This window comes from Coturnix japonica, chromosome 18, assembly GCF_054131305.1.
Source record: "Coturnix japonica strain WE chromosome 18, WE-NBRP24, whole genome shotgun sequence".
In the NCBI taxonomy this organism is placed as follows: Eukaryota; Metazoa; Chordata; class Aves; order Galliformes; family Phasianidae; genus Coturnix; species Coturnix japonica.
In genome coordinates, this window is record NC_140680.1 from 2555815 (window position 1) to 2578541 (window position 22727).

Genomic DNA, 22727 nt, shown 5'->3' on the forward strand with positions numbered 1-22727 from the left:
ACTGAAATCTTGGTTTACAACTCATCCACTCATTGCTTCCCATCAGCCATGTTATGTGAGGTGATAAATGTTGATACGTAGTGTTCAAACATGGCACTCACATCCTCACCCGTTCAGCCTATACTGCATAGAAGCTGGTGGGTCTCTCCTTGTAATCAGGTGTTCATTAAAAAAGAACGATGAGAGCTCATTCCTTGGCTGCTCAATCCAACCAGGGCCATGGGGCAGCTCAGGCTGTGCCCTTTGTTAAGGAGGAAGGCAGGAGGTGAGGTGGTGGCTCTGCAGTGCTGCTGTTAGCGTGGATTCTTTGTAGGGCGATACCATGCAGTGCTGTCATCAGCTGCATGGTCTGGGGAAAAGCACATGTGGTTAGAGTGTGCTGGTTGGTCATTAAGAACAACCAAAGCGCTTGTAATAAATGCAGAGACAGGTTGGCAGAAGACCTTCACCCTTTTCTATTTTACTTTTTCTATGTAAAGGGGAAGGACAAAAACCGAAATGAAGCCCCTCCTGACAAGCCAGGAGGTGGGTGCTGATGCTTGGCTTTCTTCCTCCTGTCTTTGTGCTGCTACAGAGCTGAGATCTGCCATGTCCTCACGTTGGAAGGTACCTACAAGCAGCAGCACGGCACTGATGCTGCCGCTGTCACCTGGCGCGGGGCAGCTGATGGCAGGTAAATAACAGTACCCACGTTAGACAGTTTTCGGATGTTTTAAAATAGTTTTTAAATAAAATAGCAATTCCAGCCGTTCTGGCAGCCACCGGCTGGTAGGAAAACAAGGAATCGTTCGTTTTGTTGTGATGCCGTGCGTGTCCTTGTGTGACCCGCAGCCATAAAAGCACTGGGTTGTGAAGCAGCCCCTCGTGGCCGCTCCGAACTCCACGGACCGGAGCCCACGCCGTTGCTCCGCCCGGCGCTGCCCGTTCCTGCGACTTCGGGGCGGCCACTTCGCCCTTTCCCCGTGTCCGTGTGTCCGTGGGGGGTTCTCCTCCTCCTTTCTCCCCAGCAGCTCCGCTCCAGCCGCACGTGTCTCCCCGTGACCCCACCTCCGTGCCTCCCCGGGGCCGGGCCGGCAGAGCGCAGCGCTGCGGGGATTGGGCCGAGCGGGGTCGGCTCCGCTCCGTGAGTTGCGCCCCTCGGGTCCAATAGCTGAGAGCGCGTGTACCCATCTGGAAGCGATTTGGGACTGACGGAGGTAGACGGATTTGGGAAGGGCGGAGGGGGAGGGATCGCTTATGCAGCGATTTGAGGGGCCGGTGAAACCCTGCGGTGCTTGGGGAAGTTCCGAAGTTGTGCTCTCGGGAGCTGCCGTGCGGGTGTTACTGCGCTGATTCCTGCCTGAAGCGGTCCCGGCTGGAAACGGACTCTCGGAAATCCTTCCCGGGGATGCTGCTCTCATCTGTACAGCGCTAAAGGTACGGCGTCCTGTTGTCTGCTCAAAATGGTCCTGACGATGATTGTGTCTCATGTGATGTTATCTCTGCGGCGAAAAGAGCCCTGCTGTAGATTGAATAAGCGGCGTTACGTGGCTAAGGCGGCTCTGCCATGCATCGACGTGCCGTTCTCTGGGCTTTCAAATCTGTGTGGTCGCGGTCTGAGCCGCATCGCTAATTCCTGCGGTCACTGCGGGGTCTCCTCTGAGCAGCAAAGCCCTGCGCCGGGACGGGGCAGGGAGCGAATACACTGCGCTGCTGAGATCTGAGCGCTTAGTTGTGTTGTGAGATGTTCGGATGTGTTGTGTTTAAGAAGTGTCTCTTAGCAGTGTGTGTGTGTGTGCTTCGGTGTGAAAGTCCAGGGAAAAACGTTAAAACTCGTGAAACGATTTGAGCATACAGCTGGAAAACAGGAATCCAAAGTGAATGAATCGGGCAGAGGTGTGGCTGGGAAGGAGAGGTGTTTGCAGGGGAGGGGGAGAAAATCCCAGCAGACTTTCCAGTGATTTGGGAGAGCAGATGCAAATGATTTACTTATGAATCTGCCTGGGAGGTTTCGTGTGCTCTGATGCTGCCTCTTGTCTGCTGTGTTTGGTGCTGAGCTGCGAGTCTGAGCACGCGTAGGGCCGGGGATGTGGGAGTGCTGCCGTGCTTCTGAGCCACCTCTGTGCTTTGGAGTTGAACTCTCCTGTTCAACTTTGAACAGCACAGTCAACTTTGGAGTTGAACTCGCTCGCTGCCTTGTCCTGACTTTGCTGGAGTTTGTTTCAGCTGATAATTTGCACTCTGGTTGTTTACTCGGTCTGGGTTTTTGGGGCAAAGTTAGCAGAACAAACCCTGTGTCCCTAACGATGATCTTAGGGGATCAAATGTTGTCTTCCCTATTTTCAGTAGTTCTGAGCTGTCACTGAACAGCTGCGTTTCCCATGATTTGGAGAAAGGAACTAATTTTTGTTTTGCATGGATTTGCATTAGGGATGCACCTTTTGTTCTTCCCTCTGAAGATCCTCCCAAGTCTGGCCAATTAATAATCAACAAAAAATGCACTCGCTTTGATTTTCATACCTTAAATGTCTGAAGATTGTCCTTATCCTACTGGAATCTCCAGGAGCTCCCAGCCATGGCTGGGCTGACTCTGGGCTCATCCCAAGGGACAAATGACCCGGCTGCCTCCAACCCGTGCCTTCAGGTGCAGAGCCCGACTGTCACTGTGGGCTCCTGGTGGGCATTGGCCACACTGGAACTGGGGGTTCTGACACTGTGCCCCAGGACCTGGCAGAGCTGAGCAGGTGGGAATGGGGCTGGGAGGGGTGGGGTGGATACAAATGGAGTAGGAGTTTTGTGAATGTTCTTTAAACATAATTATAGACGTGTATAATTTCCATACAGACAGCTGAAAGCAATGAGAAGGGGGGAAAAAAGAGCTAATCACAGTTAGTTTCTTTTTGTTTGTGATGTTTTCTTAACCTTAGTTATTAAAGTCAAGCTTTAATTTCTTTGAAAGTTATCTGCAAAGGAAAGACTGTGCTAGAAATATGGTTGGTGCCAAGTCTCAAATGCACTCCAATTTCTACCACCTTCCTCTTCATCATCAGCTCGCCATTACTGCGGGTGTGTGGCTGACCTGGAGATCCGCCTGAACTTAATGCTCCTCTGGAACTTAATTTTGTACATTTTCAAAAGTGATCAAATGTGTTTAAATATTTCATGACCTGACAGGAACGTTTCCTGATAGTCTTTGCTGTCAGAAGGGTGATGATTCTGTGGGTGAGGATTCAGGCACTGAATACTGGAGGGTGCTGAGGTGTCAGTGAATGGGCTGAGCTGGGGGTGAAGTTGGTCACAGCTCTCCTGGGGGTGTCCTGATCTGGTAAGTTCAGGTTCCTCTGGCTGTACAGTGCACACCAAGCTGGAGTGGAGGGTGGGTAACGAGAAAATTATGCCCAAATACAGTCCTGTGTGTTGCCACAAATGATGCAGGATTTACATTTTTCGTTCTGTGCGTATGTATGAGCATAGGTTTTATGTTTGAGAATGAGATATTTGTGACTTTTTGATGTGCAGATGGTCACAGTGCCTGTACTCACTGTCAGGGGTGTGCAGTGTTATGGCAGCGCTTGAGCTTTGAGGCTCTTCATGAGGCGAATGAAAAACAGGATAAACATAAAGTGAATGAATGTAAATAATCAGAGTAAAGAAGCAACTATAAGTCACTACAACTATTAACTATGGACTTGTCAATAATAGATGTGGTCACTTTCTTAGTTCCAAGTGCTGATCTCTTTGCTTCCAAGGGGAATTCCAGGGATGGCCCTGGGAGCTGTGGATGGTCAGTATGTAAAGCTCAATGTTATGTCTGTAGTGATGTAATGTGATGTCTGTTTGGAGACCTCTGATACTCTTTAGAGTTTGGTTGGTAGAATAATAGAACTTCTGGAAATGTGCTCGAGCTGCCTTGCATGATGGCTGGGTTTTCTTCAGAAGCCATGTCCAAGGGCCATTGGTTCCACTCCTACTGGGTTCATGTACTCATCCATTCCAGTGCAGTAAATTAAAGCATAATAACAATAAATACATGTTATCAGACGTCATCCAGTGCTAAACGGTACTTAATACCCAAGAATCTTCATGTCGTGTCTCTCTATGCACCCTGGGCACTTTTTGCCCTAAAGAACAGCAAGCTGCCAGCTCACACTGCTGTCTGTTTACCTGTGAGGGTGGTGGAGCTGCCCCAGCCAACATTTGGAACTTAATCAGGTAATGCTCCTTTTCTTTATGTCATCTGCTAGCTGCATTATTTATTTAGCCTCCCCACAACAAAGACACCATTGTTTTTGAGTGTTGCAAGAGAAAGCAGCATGCCTGCCACTGTCTGTGACCATACTGGCACCCCTGAGCCCCTCATTTCTTCATTTCTCTAATGCAGGGGAGGAGCGTGTCCTGATGGCAGAACAGGCAGCAGCTGGGGGGCTGTTCTATGGGGATCCTGTCCCAGAGGGACCCCGGTGTCCTTCTCTGTTTACTTCTCTCACATTCTGTGGTGCCTGTGAGAGAAACAAATGGGCCACGATTGCCTGGGAGTGATGGAGCAGCATCCTGCACTGCTCCTCAGTGCTGCCACTGTGCAATCCCCAGGTGTTTCTTTAAATGTAGTGACAAGCTTCGTTTACATTCCGGCACAGTAATTACCTGTGAAAAAAGAAAGCACAGAAGTTGTGAGCAGCAATGCTTTTGTTGGACAGAATGTCCCATGAGCTCCTTATCCATTGCTTCTCTGCACAAATAAGATATTGAGGTATTTGCACGGGATGTGCTGTGTTAAAAAGGGTACAACAAAAGGGTAAAACATATACAGATTATTCAATAGATGTACACCGTGTTCAGCATAATCTTATTAAAATGAGGTTTAGATATTAGGAAGAGGTCATAAATGTAATGGAAAACTGAATGTGTTTTACTTTAGGGGATGTTAATTACTATCTTCTTCAATCCAGCCCCTGACAGCAGCGAGGTGTCTGCTATTTCCATTGGTATGGTTTGCACTTCAGTGACTGGAGCAGCTTCCAGGCTGTGGCTCAGGGGTCTCTGGTGGTGTGTGACAGCTGTACCCAAGGAAGTTCACTTAATTTAATAAAATATTAAACGGTAGCATTGAGCCCATTGTATGCCTATCCAGGCTGCTGCAGCCCTTTGGTTAAGACACTAAACTGTCCCTGTTTGGGGTGATACAATGTTTGGTGCTCCCCAAGAATTCTTCTCCATAGGTTCAAAGAGATTGGGCACTGGATGTGTAGCATTTAAACATGCTTACAACTTGCTTTCAATTGGGAAACTTGTTCAGCTAAACGTTGTTGTAATGAGTCCTTCAAATATGATTTGATTGTTCTGACCTAAAGACCCACAATTACATATTTACTGGGAAGAAATCCCATAACCTGACCCAGTCAAAGCCCACAGCGGAGGTTTCTGTGGCTGTAAGTGTGGCTGTGCTTTCACAACACAAATCTTTGGCCTCAATACTGACATTTCAGGTAACTGGTATTGGTGCTCACTCTTCCCTGGCACACAGCTGTTTGCTTCTGCTCTACACTGCGGCTGGAAGCCCTGTGTGCTGTAACTGCCTGTACTGCTGGAATAGGGAAACCATCCCCATGGGAACGAGGGCAGGGGAAGCCTGGCTGCAGAATGTGTTGTATGAAACTGGGGACTGGAGGAGTGCAGGAGCATTGGTCTTTGATCCGGGGCACTTCTGTATGAATTAGAGCAGTGGTAGTGCCCTTTGTATTGCTTTTTGTGTATAACCAACCTGCTAACAAAAAATTAACTATGTCTTAGGAAATGCTGGACAGCTACTGATTATGTTTGCTGGAAGGTTACGCAGCAGGATTAACTCCTGTAGGAATTACTGGGCAATGGTAAAAGGTACTGAGTGTGCAGCTGCAGCTGCACGGTCCTCTGCCCCTCTCACTGCTCTCATTGCTCAGCAGTACAGCTGCCAGGCCTGGGGTTAATGAGGACTCTCATTGAAATCATCTTCTCTGTTAGGCTGCTGTTATTTGGATGGTTTGGGTTCGTAAAGCCCAGGATCGTTATGTTTCCTTCCTCTCTCTGATACCATTGACCTAGTTTTTGAAGCTGGTAACTCTGAGCAGCCATCTGTAACCCAGCTGATACCAAGTAATGAAAATAACAGAGAGGTAACAGCCCGCTGGGTGGATTGCAGCTTTATGGGGAGCATTTGCTGTTTGTATTTCCACTGCTCCCCCTCTGAGTTTTGCTTTCTGACCTGTGGTGTGAGGCAGAGTGGGGGGTCCAGGACCAGCATGGGCTTACAGCAGCACTGCTGCTTTGGTGGTGTTAGTACTGCATGGTTTGTGCTAAAAGAGAACAGCAGAGTATGAGGTGCTGGTCAGGTGAGCTGGCAGCAGCCACCTTTGTTGGCTGTTGCTGTTTTGTGTATTTTAACCAGAAATACAGCTCAGTGTCCTCAGGAGCTGCGTGCACGTGCAGAACTCACCCCAGCAGTGGGAGCCTGAGGCAGGAGCTCTGTCGAGCAGTATTCAGAGGTGAGGTTTGGCCTCAAAGCTGGATTACTGCTTTTCTGCTTCTAAGCACTTTTGTGCTGTGCCTGTGGCAGAGCAGCAGGTGGGAGGTGTGCTGGTGGCCACTGCTGAGCTCTGTGCCCTGAATGTTATGAGATTAGATGCAACTCTGAGAACACAGGCTGTCAGTCCAGGGGCTCCTGGGTGTCTCAGCTTCCAGTTCAGAAATGAACCGTGTGACACCATTTCTGACAGCGGGGGACAGTTTGGAAACACGCTGTGAACGTTCAAGAACCTGAGGACAAATACAATGAATCTCAGCTCAGTTGTATTTACAAAACCCTTCAATGATCTTTAATGATCTCCTGCCCCTGTTTGTTGTTGCCATGGATGACAAACCTGAGGGTGCATTCTGGTGGTGTGATGATCTCCCAGGGGTGAGGTTGCTCCCTGCTGGTGATGGAGGAGCAGCTGTTGTGTGCGTGGCACAGGAGGGAGCTCTGTCTTGTTTCCCATGCATTGCAGTGTTCTTAATTGCTAAACGCAGCTGTCAGCCTTCTCTTTTGGGGTCTCCCACTGTGTATCACTTGATGGCTGTGAGCAGCGTTATTGCATTGAGGTGAATGTGGGGATATGGCTAAGGGCGTTCAGCCCAACCTGCAGTATTTGGGGCAGAGTCTGGGAGAATGGTTAATATAATAGTTAATATCTGTACAACGTGGTTTTACTGTGACAGTTGGGTGCCCTGAAGGAGCTGTAGTGCCTGTTGGCTCTGCCTGGCATTCTGTGCCCCTGTTTCCAGCACCCACCTCCAGGCAGCCCTGCTAGGGGTTGCACACCTTCATGGGCCGTGTCTGTAGCTTAACAGCTTCCTTACAAGGCACCTGGTTGGTCATTTCGGAGGAGCATTAGGAGGCATGTGATTTATGGTTTGGAATGACTGGTGAATGTGATTACTGTATGCATAATACCACATTATTCTAAGTTACCAGTAAGGGTTGTGCTGGTCTAAGGGCTGGGGCTGTGGGTCCCTCACTTCTTAATGGATTTATCCCCTCAGCATTGTGGGATGAATAGCATTACTTGTCACCAGCCTGCACACAGGAGGTACCTGCCAACACTTTTCATTTAAGGTTGCTTGAATTTCGTAGAACTTCAGTGTGTGAGAAACTTTTGTCCGGAGCTATCAGGAGATGGAATGTGGGCTCTGCTGTATCTAGAAAAGGTTTAGCTGCCTTCTCAATATTGGTGCTTTGTGAGGGCTTAGCAGTTCTTTTCATTTAAGTCCCGAAGCTCGCAAAGATCTCTGGCAAATCCAGGAGCGGAACTGAACTCTCTGAAGCCAACAGGTTAACTGCTCAACTTTGTTCTCACAGTGCCTGGCAGAGGCAGGGATCAGCGCCTGAGCCGAAGGCATAGGGTGATAGAATGACAGCTTTGGCTTTCTGCATGTTCTCTTTTCCATGCTTGTTACAATCTGTTATGCACGTAGGGCTGAGCTTTGTCTGCAGTGCTCTCACCATTCGGATGTCGCTGATACAGCTGTGCAGACCTGAGGTGTGAAGGAAGGGCACTTTGCCTCAGCACAGAGCTGTGTCATGGGGGCTGCTCCGTTCTCTGTCCTTCCTCCAGCTGGGCACCGCACAGTGCAGCACGTAACCCCCACATCTCAGACCCTTTGAAGCCATCCCCTCACCTCCTGTTTGTGGCTTCCCTCCCTCAGATACTGAGTCACTGCTTTCAGAAAACGTTCTTAAAGGCAGTGACTGACCAGGAGCTGGTTACTCAGTAACTTGCTGGGAGCTGCTCTCTGTTCTCAGTCACCATCAGCAAATGATGGGGTTCTCTGCTGGAGCACAGGGAGGGGGGGCGCTGAACCTGGATCCAGAGCCTGCTCCTGCTGGAGAGCATTCAGCTGCTTCTCGCCACCTAAAACTGAACACAGCCACAGCATGTAGAGTGTTGGGGTTTCATTTTTGGTAGAAATCTGAGGAATTTCCCCGTTTGTTCCCCTGGGAGGCCATACATGAGAACAAATGAGAGAGCTGTTGCCTGTGTGCCATTGCCCAGTTGGCGGCTTAGTTTGAGGAAAAAATAGTGGCATAAAATCGGCTTATTTTTTAAGCTCAGCTGGAAACAATTCGGAATTCATCTCAGCAGATGAGGATGTTATAAAATGCAATATCAGGCTCCAGCAAATAGGTTTGAAGGCAGGAAGGAGTTTATTGCAGAGGCTTGAATTGATTCACTTGCACAAAACAGATGAAAGCCTCGGTCTGTGTATTTGGGGCTGATTTTAATGAAGGAAAAGAAAAACACTTTGAAAAAAAAGAAAGTGCAGACCTTCAGCACATAAAACACAGCCTCAGTGTTTCTTCGTACCGCCTCGGTGTTTACTGTGCCACCCTTCTTCAATTCATCCTCTGAAAGCAGTGTGTAATTCCTTAGGGAAGGCTGGCAGTGGTGGCATCTTGTGGCTCTTGTGCTGCTGTTGAGCCGGGCTGTGCTCACAGAGAGGGCACTGAGCACAGGGGTGGGCACCCACCTGGCACAGCACAGTGCTGGTGTTGGGGTGGGCAGTGTTCGCCCTGCCATGGCCTGGGCACCATTTGTATGGAATGTTTCGATTCCACCCACGTGGGAGCCACGGCCCAAAGGCTTGGGCAGAAAAAGGGCCGTCGTTAATAATTGACTGGTGAGATAATGAATAGCTGCGCCTGCTGTTTGCCTTTCTTTCCTTTCCACTGTGACTGTAGCTCTGCGCCATGGAATGTAATAAACCAAAGGGCGATTTCTGCAGGTGAGGCTTTGGGGCCGTGTGTGGATGCAGCCACAGAGCCTGCCATGTGTGCGGAGCCGCCCACCAACCCTGAGGGACCGCAGCAGTGTCTCTCCAGGTAAGGGACAGCTGAGCCACCTCGTGGGTGCTTTGCCAGCTGGACTTGTTAATTGCTCCTTAATTGATGGATGAATATGTGTATTTGGGGAACCAGAAGGGTTCTGTAAAACCCCACTGGCAGATCTTGAAGGGCTGCAGGGTGTGTTCATGCTGCTGCTCAGTGTCCTCAGGCTCTCAGCACAAGCAGATATCTCTTCCCCTGCACAGTGACCATAGTAGCACGTCCCAGAGCATCTGCAGGACCCAGGTGGGAGGACCTGAGTGTGGCTTGGTGAAGTCTGTGTGATGTCACGTGGTTTGGGTCCTGCCAGGTGTACCTGACTGTGCCCTGGCAGCAGGTTCCCTCCAGCAGCGCTGTGCTGCCTGCGTGCAGCTCCGTGCAGTGGGGGTGTGGAGTGTTGGCTGGGGCACAATGAGCTGCTGGCTGTGTGTGGGGAGAGCAGCTGTGGGCGCGCTGCATACCCAGACCCAGACATGAGCTGTGGGAGCTGGCAAGGGCAATACTGGAAAATGGAGTGTCAGTGTTGTGCTTTATTTGGATCTTTTTCACCAAGCACTAACTCTGCTCTTGGTTGCTTCCAGAGCATCTGCTGCCAAAGTCCATCTGCTCCCATCCGAAGGCATCTTTTCTGCAGCAGTCAGCAGCAAAGCAGATGAAGGAGCAGGAAGTGTCCTGGAAAACATTAAAACCACATTTTGCAATGTTTAACCTGGGTTTGGAGCAGCCGTAGGGATGTGTGATGATGTGAGGCCTCCCACTTGCCAGAGCTTATCCTGTGCATGTCTGAGGAGGAAAGATGAGGCTTTTCTTGGCTAAACATGGAATGGAACAAAATAACTGGATTTCTACCAGGAGTAAAACCTCAGTGTAAGGGACAAGTTGTGGACAGTCAGCCCAACATGAGCATGGGAGCGCTGCTCAGCCCTGTGAAGTTCTGTTTCTTTGCTGAATAAAGTCTGTCTCTGTGTGAGGTAGGGGAGGGAGGAGATGGGGCAGCTTTACCTAGAAAATAGTTATGAGTGTGCTTAATGATCTTCAGCCATGGCAGTGCTCAGGTGATGGGGCTGCAGGTGAGATGCAAGGTGTGGGCGCTTGCTTAGGGAACATGATGGGGAAGTTCCTGCAGAACAGATTAAATGCAGAAGGCTGTACCTGGAGGGACTCCTACTGCCTTTGTTCTCAGAATGAATTCCATTTTGCTCTCCACAATCCTTTCTCTCCATCTCTTCTTGTAGTTTTGTAGCACATCTGAGAGTTGATTGCTGTGGCACATGAGCAGTTAATTGCTGCCCTTGCAGCCCACTATCGAACTTGTGCTAATACACTGCTGTGTATTTCCAGTTCAGTTTGAACTATCAATTTCTCATTGCTATGGAAAGTGGTGATAACAGTGTTTAGTGTGAGTAAGAATAAGTGCTCATGAGCTTTACCCAAATGAAAGATATGGGAGAATAGCTGAATGCAATGCTTGCTGAAGAAAGGGCCAGTCTAATATATTTCTCGTATATACTTGGTGTTTTTTCCAGTGGAATGCTCTGTTGCAACTGGATATTACGTTGCTGCCTCCCTCAGTCCAATGGCAGGCACAGTCATGGATAAATGAGACTGAGAGTAGGCATTTTCTGGCTGGGAATGGCTTCTGGTTCTTGTGTCAGAATAAGAAGATGGGAGCAGGGCATCTTCCTGGCCCAGCATTGGGTCACACTGGTTGGAGCAGAGAGCAGTGCTTGCTCTGTCTGTGGAAAACATAATTGCAGCACAGAAAAACTGAAGTTGAAGACATTTTCAATCTGGGCCTCGGGTTGCAGTGACAGAGCCATCCATTAAGCTTCTGAGGGCAGAAGAAAGAATATGCCAGAAAACCACTGTTCTGAAGATGACTTCATGGCATTTCTTAGCCAGCCAACTCTCTCTGAAGTCTGAGTGCATGGGAGCTCTCCTGGAGCTCTCAAGGAAGTTTGGGGATGTCTGGCTCTGATCTGTGGGTGCTGTTGTTTTGGGCTGTCCACTAAAATATGTGGGAACTGCTGATCCATCAAAGAGGAAAGTCCTCTGAAAGTCCTGATTCATTCAAGTCTCCCTCTTTGTACTCAGACAAATAGGGGAGAAAAATGTGGTTCTGTGGACTTAATTGTCTTAGGCTTACTGGGAGGGTACGTGTGTGAAGGGAATGAGAGCTTTGCATTTGGTTTGAATTCTCTTTTATGTTCTCTTGGATGTTAGCTGGTCTAGTCCATGCACACATGTAAACATCAACAATTTTTAGGTTATTTTCACTCTGAAATTCTGAGGTCATTAGAGTTTCTGGTTGTTTAATGCTGTTGAATGTTTTGCGTTTTGTCCTTGGATAATACGTTTTGGGGATTAAGTGAGCTACAAAAAAAGGAGGAAAATTGTGGTGAAGGAAGAAGAGCTGGAATGGGTAAGTTTGGAAAGACGTGTTTTGGGGATGAAGCAGCAGTTTCTGACAGAAGCAGTTTCTGTGGAGTGCACTCAGAGTTAGAAAGGAAAAGAAGTGTTTGGTTCTCAGTCGATTGGGGAGTAAGGGTGATGGAAGCCAAGATATGTTTCTGAGGCTGAATGAGGAAAGTCAGTGAATTGAGGACAGTGGAGATGTATGTGGAGGGTGACTGCTCTGATTAAAAGGTCCGACTCTGTTGGGTGCTCAGAAAAGGTCTCTCACAGGGCTGTGAAGAATTGCCAAACCTGATCTTCCTCATTAAATCGCTGGTTGGAAATCAGGCCGTGGCTCTTGGGTCCAGAAACATTTTATTTGGGCTGCAGTCTTCTGTCAGCCAAATTCAAGCATGATTCAAGTGGCTAACGCTCTTCTCTGGAGTGATGGTGCTGGGAAGGGCTGTGCCAGCCCAGTGCTGCCATCACAGCTCGAGAAGAAGGTATCAAAATATGTTATTTTCATCTCCTTCTGAATGACTCAGGACAATTCTCAAAGCTCCAGAAAGCCAAAGGTCTGTATCTGTGATTTTTACCCAGAACACTCACGTTTCTCAAGTGGTGTCATTTATTTCTGTGTACTTGAGAGGCATCAGCCACATCCAATTCCCATTTCGGCTCTCAATAACACCCAATCCTTTCACTTTCTTTGGCTCTCTGTAGCAGGGAAGGTTTCCCTGTGGGCCATCTATGAGGCAGCCTTGTCCTTTGGTTGGGGTGTACGATCTCCCCAGTAACCACCAGGCAGCAGCCTGTGTGATGATCCTGGGAATGGCACTACATGGGGGAGGTGGTATTTAAAAATACACCTATTAGCAGGTGTGTTTTCCAGTTGCCTGCTGAGAACATAGCAGGTGGTTCTGTCATATGTTGCTCTCCTGCAAAGCAATTGGAAACCTGAAGTTTAAAGTTCTGCATTGTAAAGTAGAGGGGCAAAAGAAAGGCAGTGTGTCTATTTAAAGAAAGGAAAGCTGAGAGAGCAGCTTGCAGAGCTGCTGGCACAAGGATGGTTGCACGGCCGTGCTGTTGTGGCTGTACTGTCCTTCTCCTTCCCTCACCCTTCTGACAGTCGTGTGAAAGTGGTGGAATCTGAAGACTGCAGACATCTGTCTGGAATTTCTGGATCTATTACAGAGTCTGGTCAGAGGAATGGCTCCTGCTGAGACGTGACATGTCTGGAAAGCAGAGATACGGTCAGTGGGAATGTGTGGGTCACCCATGTTGTGTGCATGTGCAGGAAGTCCTGGATGGAGCAGTGGGAGCCCTCAGGGAGCTGCTGCGTGGTGCTGCCCATGGAGCCAGGAGTCATTAAATCTGGTGTCCCACGGAACAGCTGGATCAGGTGCTGCAGACTGTGCAAGTGATTGGAATCTGAAGAATTTGGGCTAATATTTACATGACGTGTTTACTCTTTGATAAGAAGCGGGTCGTTCACAAACATGTACATGACATAACGTTGGGAGGTTGGTCACAGTGTTTGCTTTGTGTTCTTCAGAGAACAGTTGCATGTTGTAGTTTGATATGGATTAATCTGTATCACAAGCTGTGGGCTTTTTTACCTTTGTTTCCATGGACCTGTTTGTTGAAAGGGGGCAGTTTTACAGAAGTAGGTCTGTGAAGCTTTGTGCAGGCCAACCTCTTTGCAGCATGTCACCTGTATACCCAGAATCAGAGAGGAAATCCTCTTTGATTTCCCAAAATGTGGTACCGGGTGTAATTTCTCATCCACTAACACTGGTAGGTCCATCCTAAATGAAGGTTTGAGCTCTGCTTATGTTTATTAAGTAAAGCTGTCATTGCTGCTTCTCTGATGGAAAGATTGCCTTGGTAAACTGTAAACTTGGTAAACCTCAGTGGAAATGAATGCATGGCTGCATTCCATGCCAGGGTCTGCTCCTCAGGGCTTGCTGAGATTAATGGAGATTTGATACAGAAAATAGTTCTGTGTCAGATGCAGAAGGGCGGCACTGCTGGGGCAAGCTCTGTGTGCACCTGCAAGTGAGTTACAGGTTAATTAGCAGCACCTGATGTGCTCTAAACAAGGTCAAACAAGAACAGGCTGTAACTAGAAGAAAGCTCACCCTTAAAGGAGCAGTAAGTTGCTCACTGATTGCAGCAGGTTGCTGACTCTTTTCTGCACAGAACCTACAGAGACACAAGGTTCTCACCTGTCAGTTAGTTGCAAGGACCTCAGGGTTGTGCAACACAAAGCCTTCCCCTGCTGTGATGGAGTCCTGCTGGTAGCCTGCGAGCACCATGACCATCAGCAGGACCACAGCCTTGGGGCTGCCTTGGATAAGCATTTGTCTGAAGGAGGAATCTCAGTGTACAGCTCTTGTGTAGAGCTGAATAAACCAACAGCATGGACAGCAACGTGAACCTGCAGGCATGGCTGTGCCAGTACTGTTCTTTTTGTCTGCTACTGTCATGGCAGAAACTTGGAACAGATCTTCTAAGATACCTTTACTGGAGCCCAGAGGGCCCAGCCTGGAGCACAGAGCATGTCTGCATCATGTTCTGCCCTGGCCGCCTGCCTGCCGTGCAGCAGAGGGCTCCTTGCTGTCCCTGCTGAGATACTGTTGCTCATTTTCATGCTTTTATTCACCTCATTTCTTTATCAAATGTATGGAGCAGAGGCTGTAATATTTTGTGTTTGCAAACTGCTTTGCATAGAGGGCTGTGCTCCATGTGCAGTTTCCTGAGCAGAGCTGGAGTAAATACAATAAAGAAGTGGACAGAAATGGAATAATTTGTTTTATTTTTGTTCAGAGTTTTTAAAAAGAACACTCCTGTATGGCTCTTAGCAGTAGTTGGTGGGCTTAGTTCTTGCTTGGGCTGCAGGCAGCTCCATGAAGGAGCAGGAGAGACAGCAGTGGTAGAAGGAACGTCTCATGATGTCCTATGAGCCTCCTGCAAGCAGTGGGTCAGTGCTTTCTGCTCCTATTTCCAGCTCAGATGGTCTTACTTTCACCTTCAAAGGAGCTGAAGTTATGTATTTCCTGTTATTTATAGTGCTATATAAGCTTGAGACATAAATTGCTTTTGTTACTGACTTCACTGTGAATGACAAACAGAGGTAGCCTGAAATAATGGGGGGAAAGAGATCTTGGGAAACACTGGCATAGGAAACCACACGAGCTCTTTCACTGATGTACATCAAACCAAAGCACGGCTGTTATTTATATTCTACACGTAGCTGTGGAAAGCAAGAGCCAAATTCGTGTTGTAAATCAGGGTAGCACCACTGACTTCCATGGAGCTGTGCCAGCACGTCCCAGACAAAGACTTGGCTCAGTCTGTTAGTAGTGGTGGGGATGTAAGAGAGCTGCCTGGAGAAGCTCCACTGGAGCACAGCTTTGATTAGAAAATGGAGATCAGGATGATGGAGGAATCTGATGGTTCTCTCATGGCTCCCACAGGCTTCATCCTGGGCACCTCTGGGTATGCTGGAGCTCACAGAGCTGCATGGGACCACATGGGTGAGGATGGTGCTGTTCTGAGGGCTGTCTGCTCTGCAGGTGGTGTGGTTTGACTGCATTCTGTGCCAGCACTGCCGCTCCATTGCCTGCTTTTCTCCTTCTGTGGCTTCAGGAAACCCACGGGTTTTGTTTCACCAGGTTTCTAAGGTTTTTATTTCTTGAAATAATTCAGTGTGTTGTGATGAAAAGGATGGGAAACTTCATCAGCAGCTGTTGATGTTTGTTGTGTGACTCCTTTACCAAGGAGAGGCAAATGCATTTCACAGCTGCATGTTAGATGATGTTAGAGGTTGGAGATGGAACCTCTCCGAGTGTCCTGGGGTCAATTTCTGACTGAAATTTCTGGAAGAACGCAGCAGAAATTCCAGCTTTGTGCTGATATGCTCCTTTCATTTCTCAGAAACTCGTTAATTTATTTACTGTGCCCCACAAGTCCGAGTTCCCTTTATAGATTAACTGGCGTATTTTGGCTTCCATCCATCTCTTCCTTTGGTGGAAGATGAATGATACCATGACTGTCTTTGAAATGGGGCAGGAATGTGCTGTTTTTTTTATTAAACAGCCACATCAGCTCTGGGATCTGTCTGTCTGCCAGCCCTGCGAGGCCCCCTGCATTGTGTACTGTGATTCAAGGAATCAAGGATGGAAATCTGAGTCCAACCTTTGTGATGAAGACAGACAGGCAGTACTGCGGTAGGATCTGGAAACCGTTTGCCCTTCTCCAGGAGGTGCATCACTATGGAGGAGTTAATTTCTGAAGGTGCTTGGAGCTAATTATTTGTTCGCCTTCTTTTGATAACTAATTGGTCTTTACACCTGTTTTAAATGGGAGTTCCTAAATTCAGCCACTACCTGTGACCTGTTGGGCTCACCAGGTTGGGTTTCCATTGGGACTTGTACTGCCTGTGTACACATCAAGGGGTTGTGAAGCTGTAGAAGCAGCCGGGGGGTCACATGCAACATGACCACCTCCTGCAGCCTGCTCGTGCCCCATACGTGGCAGCTTGTGGAGATCCTGTTTCTCAGAGTAAACCTGTGTGCATTGTGTAAGACTCAGAGTAAATGTCAAGTGCTGCTAATGAACATGAGCTGCTTTCTGGACTCCACAAGGGTTCTGTATTTGTTGCATGTGAACTTTATTCTGGTGCCTCTGGAATGTTGGCAGAGCAGTTCCTGACATGAGGCATAAAAGCATTTGCCTGTTGTTAGAAAGCTGTGATTTGTTACTGACACAGAACCCCTCACCTGGGTACCACTGGTCTCCTCAAGGCACTTGCTGTAAGGCTCTGGGAAGGGTCTTCCAGGATAGGTATTTGTAAGCATGGATTGACATGGCAAAGAAGTTCACTTCAGAAGTGCCCCGTTTATATCCTGCTTGTTTGGTTCACACCCCTGAGAAACAATGGAAGGCTTAAAGGAGCAGGGCTCTGGGGGGGGCTGATAGAGCTGATTGTAATGACAATTTCTTCTCATTTGACAATCCTCCTGGGCTAATCTTTGTGCTACTTGCTCAGTGCAACTGCCCATGTGTTCTGTATGAGAGATTCTGAACAGAAATACAGAGTTGCTGGCAGGGTCAGGAGCACTCTGCATGTTGTAATTGCAGCAATGTGTTTGCAAAACCTTCTGCTGTTCACAGGAGGGCTGTGTTCATCCAGCTGAGAGCTGGGCACCGACCCGTGGCTGCAAGCAGCTGCCAAAGCACAGCTCTGCATCCCTCAGGCATTTCATGGAGCCCCATCTGTGCTGTGTTCGGGTACCTCTGGGATCAGGGAGCATCTGAGCTGAAATTTCAACCTCTCTGATTTATTTTTAGGCAGATTCAGAATCTAGCTCTGATTTTTGTCCCTTGGTATTTTGCAACCATAATGGGAGGGTGTCTTACAGTTTTATGCAGTCTTACATTTAATGAAGATCTAGAGAACTCTTGTTATTAAAAACTTAATTGCTGTGCTAGTGATAATGGAATTGATAGTTCCAAGATCCCTGTAACTACTGAAGCTACGCAGCTTCTCTGAATATTGTTTTCTAGTTCTCATCTTCAACAGATATGGGATGCTCACTGCCTGCTCTCCCAGATTGCCTCCACCATCCTGCTGCCAGCTCTCTTTCACTTGTTTGTTTGTTTGTTCTTCCCCATGTTAGGATCCTCTAAATAGTGCTGGAATGTGGATGCAGTGCAAAACAGACCTTTCCAACAACTTGGTTGTGGAGATCTAATCAGACTGTTTCCTGGAAAGTCTTCACCATGGCTGTATCTGAGAACGAGACAGAGCGATGGCCTTGCAGGCACGGTGGCAGAATAGGAGCACCGGTGGAGCCCATGGCTGCTCCTGACAGCAGCTGTCTGTCCCCAGTGCCATCCCTTGGTAGCACAGACCACGTCCTGCACCTCCCTGGGCGAGCAGACTCTGCATACAGCTCTTTTTCAGGGAGTTCAAATGTTCCCGAGTATCACCCCCCATCGTGTTTTGAAGCAGACTGCTGTTCAGCTCCAGAGCAGGTACCATACATGGACTCGGAATATGTAAGAGGCATTTATAACCTCAGTGCAGCAAGTTCTGCTCTCAGATGCCTGCAGCCGTGCCAGGCACCATCCCAGAGCATCTCTGGTGCCTCCCACAGCCCTACTCCTGCTGAGTGCAGCAGTGGCTCTCCTTCCCACAGGATGCTGGACCAGGGACTGCTGCCTCCAGCTGCACCTCCGCCCTCTCCTCCCATGCGACTCGACAGCTACAGAGTCACCAGGCATCTGGAAAGCACAAAGGGAAGAGGGAGGCAGAACTCCGGAGGTCTCAGCGAGTGCAGTGCACAGTCAGCTCCTTGCATGGACAGCTGGCCTGTGGGTGTATCGCATGGCCAGACAGGGGCTGGAAGCAGCAAGCCAGCTATGGTGGCAGCTAGGCAAAGGGCTCTGGAAAAGAAGGTTCCTTCTTCTGGTTCTGCAGATGGAGTATCTGTATCAAAACTTCAGGGGTTAAGGACAGAAGAAAATGGAGAGTGGAGCCCGTCTCAAAAGCCTGCGAGGAGAAGTAATCCCCATGTTTACAGCAGGCCATCTTCCTTCATTTTTCAAGAATATCTGAAGACTGACTCCATGGCTAACATCCCTAAAATTCTGTCTGCTTACGGTCCAGCTGACGCACACAGTGTTTCTGAAGAGGTGAAGCCCAGGCCCTACACACCTGCACAGAGCAGCGTTGGTGATGCACGAGGGGACGAGCCGTGCCCATGCTGCAAACAGCAGGCAGCACTCAGGGGTGCAGAGCTGCGAAGCGCCATGCTGGAGCATGGCCAATGGAAGGGATCCCCACTGTGTGCTCAGTGCCTGCTCCATGCTGAGCTGCCTCCAGGTCAAGAGGTCGTTGAGGGCATTTGTGACTTGAAATGCACGGATAGTGCTCTCCTTATAAAAAATGCATCCAGGAAGGCCAGCATCTGCACAGATAAAAATGAATGCTATGACTACAAAGGAGAAATTGGGAACGTTGTTAGGGAACCGCTTCGGAATCCACAAGGCAAAATGCAGAAATCGCTGCTGTCCTGCAGCTGTGATGGTGTAGAATTGGAGCAGCCTCCCTCTGGGGAGTTGGATTGTGGCAATAAGCAATGCTGTGATAATACTGAGCAAATGGCTGTTCATAGATCAAAGGAAGATTCCTCATCGCAACCTTTAAATGAACGTTGTGCCAATAGCAGCAGTCCTGGCCTTAACGTGCATTTAGAGCAAGAGCAACCTCCTGTTCCTTATCAGAAATGTCAGCCTGAAATTCAGCAAGAGCTCTTAAGGCAGGTGCGGGATGATCCTGCTGGTGAACAAATAACCAGACAGACAACTCCAATGCTTTACTACCTGTCTGGAGGGAGGGCTGCCAACACCACACACCACAGCAAGCTCACGCAATGTCTGGAGGGTGTGAGGAGCTCACCAAGGGGGTTTGCAACAAGCAGCCACACTGCTTCAGCATGGAGCACAGAGATGCAGAGGGAAAGCAGTCAGCCCCGAAAGGCTGAGCATCGCCAGCATTGTGCCAATGGGGATCCCCTGAATGAGGCTGAAGACATTGCTCTTGGGAGTCCTGCTTCATCCATGGAGGAGAGCTCTAAGAATGACTACAGAGAGAAACTTAAAGTGGCTCAGAAAAAGGTTCTGAGAGAAACTTCTTTTAAAAGAAAAGACTTACAGATGAGTTTGCCTGTTAGACTGAGACAAAAGCCCTCCAAAAGGCCTTCAATTGAGCACCTTAGATCTTTCTCATTGTCCAGTGCACATGAGGATTCCAAACCTGCTCCTTGTTCTGCTTCTCACCTGGAATCCTTGGAAGGGTTAAAAAAGGATGCAGAAATTAAGAGGCCACAAGCAGGTCGAATAGGGGGAAGGAAAAGGGTGACAAAAGAGGAAAAGAAACTGTGTTATTCTGAACCTGAGAAACTCAATCAGCTGGCAGACAAGGAAGCCCAGGGGAACAGAGGCGGTGATGAGAGCACTGAGCAGGATATGGCCACAGCCAGGAGAAGGACTCCAGAGAGAAGAGGGAGGGCGCTTTCCAGTTCGAGCATCTCCAGGACAGAGCTGAAGCAAATCCAGCACACTGCACTGATGGAGTACATGGAACGGAAGATCAGCCAGAGACCAGGCAGCGTGCAGCACATCCCACCACATAAACCAACCCTGCAGACGGGGCCTTCACATCCTAAATGGCCTCCTGGCGGGAGCTCCAACCCCAGTGAGAGCAGAAAGTCGCCAAGCAATGAGGCTTCCTGCCAGGTGTTCTCCAAAGAAGCAGCACCAGATGTTTTCCCTCCTTCTTCACCTGCCCCCCCACCAAATGCAGATGGTGGAAGCAGGATGGTGCCAGCAAAGCCCAGCCTGCATCCTGCTGCACCGGATCAGTGTGTGTCTGTGCAGAGCATCCCTCTGTCAGGTGCTGCTGCCCTCGGGCAAGAAGCGGAGTGTCCTTCCATGCAGGTGAGTGGTGTCGGGATGGTGGGGTGCAGCCTTGTGCTGCAGAGAGAGCAGCTGGGCTGATCACTGGGAAACCTGCTCCTTATCAGGAGTGAGAGACCAGTGCCTGGCTTCTGGCAGGGGGTGAAAGAAGTTGGGGTGAAGGCGTTTGCTTAATCCCTAGAAAATGCCACATTGTTTGAAAGCAAAGCTTGTGCTCTGCTTCTGAACTAATTGGGAGGTAGAATTTTTTTTGTGCCAGAAGTGTGCTTGGTCTGGGCAGAAGCACCTGCACGATTAGCACACAGCTATTACAAAGGGAGAGGGGTGGGGGGTGGAAGAAAAGCTTCCTTCCAAAGCTAAACCTTTGGGAAATTCCCCCAACAACTGCAATCCAAGGGAAGGACCCATCCATTGCTAATACATCTGTATGGTCCGAGCTCTGCAAGTACCATGTGCTGCTCTCATTTCCAGGCCGCAGACAGATGTGCCAGCTGTGCGATGCCACCAGCCCGGCCATGTGGAAACCACGTCAGCATCCCCAGGTAAGGCTGCAGCAGCATTGCTGCGGGGCACATCGCTGTCTTCTTCTGCCTGCAGGGGGACACAAAACCCCGACCTGAGCTCATGGGATAGAGCTCAAGGGAAGCACAAGAGCCCCCCCCGCACCCAGAGCCCCTGCAGCCGCTCGTGTCGGCGGGGTATTCCAGACAGAGCCCATCTTCTGGGGATGAGTTATCTGTTCTCTGCTCCTAAACTGTAGCAAAGCCCGTGTTTAAGCAGCGACAGCTTAGTGCTGGGTGTGACCGCCTGCTTCCATCTCCCTTTCTTAGCATCCTCCATTGGCCATACAAAAGTATTTGTGTACTGCTCTTTAAAAATAAAAAACCTGTTTTTATCCTGGGGCGATCTTCAACATCATTTCTCCTGAGCGGAGAAGTGTGTCAGCGCTGAGTGCCTGAGCTGCTCCTCCGGGAGCGCAGCTCCCCCCTGTGACCGCTGGAGATGGCCGCAGCTGCACTGAGCAATGCGGGCTGCAGTGCTGCAGGACGTGTGTGTGTGTGTGTGTTTGTACCTGTTTTCCTTGCTTTAGCAGCATCAGGGGTGAAAAGAACCTGAGCTTTTGTCTCGATACAGAAATGAAGCTGACACCTGTGTAATAACCTCTACAAATAGAATTTCGGCTGTTTCAGTCTCTTGAGCAGCCCCAGATGGATCCTGGAGGCCTGCTCCTCTTAGCAAAAGCCATTCACATCTTCCTCAGATTTGGGGTGTCATCAATTTATAAGCAATGAGCCGATAATGTTCCGATTAGAAACTTTTATTAATTGTAGCGGGTAAAACAAAAAGGCAATTCAGCGCTGGGCGACAGGGGAATCCTCGTTCCTCCAACTGCCGCACCTTCCCGTCCCTTGCAACTTCTTTTGTAAGGTCCATCCCGAGCGTATTGTCCTTTAATTGGTCGGTTGTGATCGTGCCACTTGGTGTGTCGTTCCTTGGTTGGTCCTTCCGTGAAACTTTGTATCCATCGGGGCGCGCTTTGCCTGTAACTATGCAGAGTACACAATCTACCCATAAAATTAGAGTGTTCTGCAACCCTTGTGGCCTCCATATTCCACCATCACATCCCGGTCCTAATGAACAAGCACTCCACCACAATGCTACCACATCCCGGTCTTAATGAGCAAACATTTTATCACAGTCCCCCCTTTTCTTTTATTGTACTATTTTGTTTTGCTCATTAAACCGTTTTAGTTCTTGTCGACTCCATTCTAGAGCATCCTCTTCTGGTTCCCCATCAAGGGGTTCATATCTTTCTCTAATTACCATTAGGTGGGCTGCCTCTAGCCTGTTCTTAACGATAACGATTAGTCTATTTAAAATACAGGGTCCAAAGGTCAAACCTAATATTATCATAATAACTGGTCCCATTATTGTGGATAATAATGTAGTGAACCAGGAGGAACCATTAAACCAACTCTCATACCAACTTCTTTGAGACTCCTGGGCTCTTTTTCTTTGTTCTAACTGTTTTCTTAGTTCAGCCATTGTATCTATTGCTACCCCCGTTTGATCAACGTAGGTGCAACATTGTTCTTTAAGAGCCACACATAGTCCCCCTTGCTGCAATAGGAGAAGATCCAACCCCCTTCTATTTTGTAACACTACTTCTGATAAAGACCGTACCGATTTTGTAAGCGCATTGATGGCTTCATCTATTTTCTGTAGATCTTCATCCACAGATTGTCTAAGGGTTTTCAGTCCCTGTGGCTGGTTTATTAAAGATGCTACTCCAGTCCCCAGCCCGGCCCCTCCTATAGTTAATAGCATTGCAACGGTTAGGGCTGTGAATGGCTCCCTTTTAATCAGGTGATGTTCAGAGGTTTCTTGTTGACTGATCACATAATCTTTAGGGTGATATATGATTCGTGGAACTATAATTACTTGTACACAGTAATTGGTGGTTTGATTA

The 22727-nt window shown here is 48.7% G+C and overlaps 1 protein-coding gene across 4 annotated transcripts in view; it reads left to right on the forward strand.

Annotated features, from left to right (window-relative positions):
- Nucleotides 1-1053: 1053 nt before the first annotated feature.
- The window catches only part of SHROOM1 (shroom family member 1), a 29323-nt gene continuing 7649 nt past the window's right edge, over nucleotides 1054-22727 (forward strand). The window contains exons 1-3 of one of the 4 annotated variants that reach the window (XM_085519138.1): nucleotides 1054-1416; nucleotides 17455-20278; nucleotides 20729-20799. In XM_085519138.1, coding sequence (XP_085375264.1) covers nucleotides 17558-20278; nucleotides 20729-20799 — 2792 coding nt within the window. In that variant the 5' untranslated portion in view covers nucleotides 1054-1416; nucleotides 17455-17557. Of the gene's footprint in view, nucleotides 1417-9208; nucleotides 9374-15173; nucleotides 15310-17454; nucleotides 20279-20728; nucleotides 20800-22727 lie in introns of those variants that run through there. The other 3 variants (XM_085519140.1, XM_015875562.3, XM_085519139.1) reach the window with 3 other exon arrangements.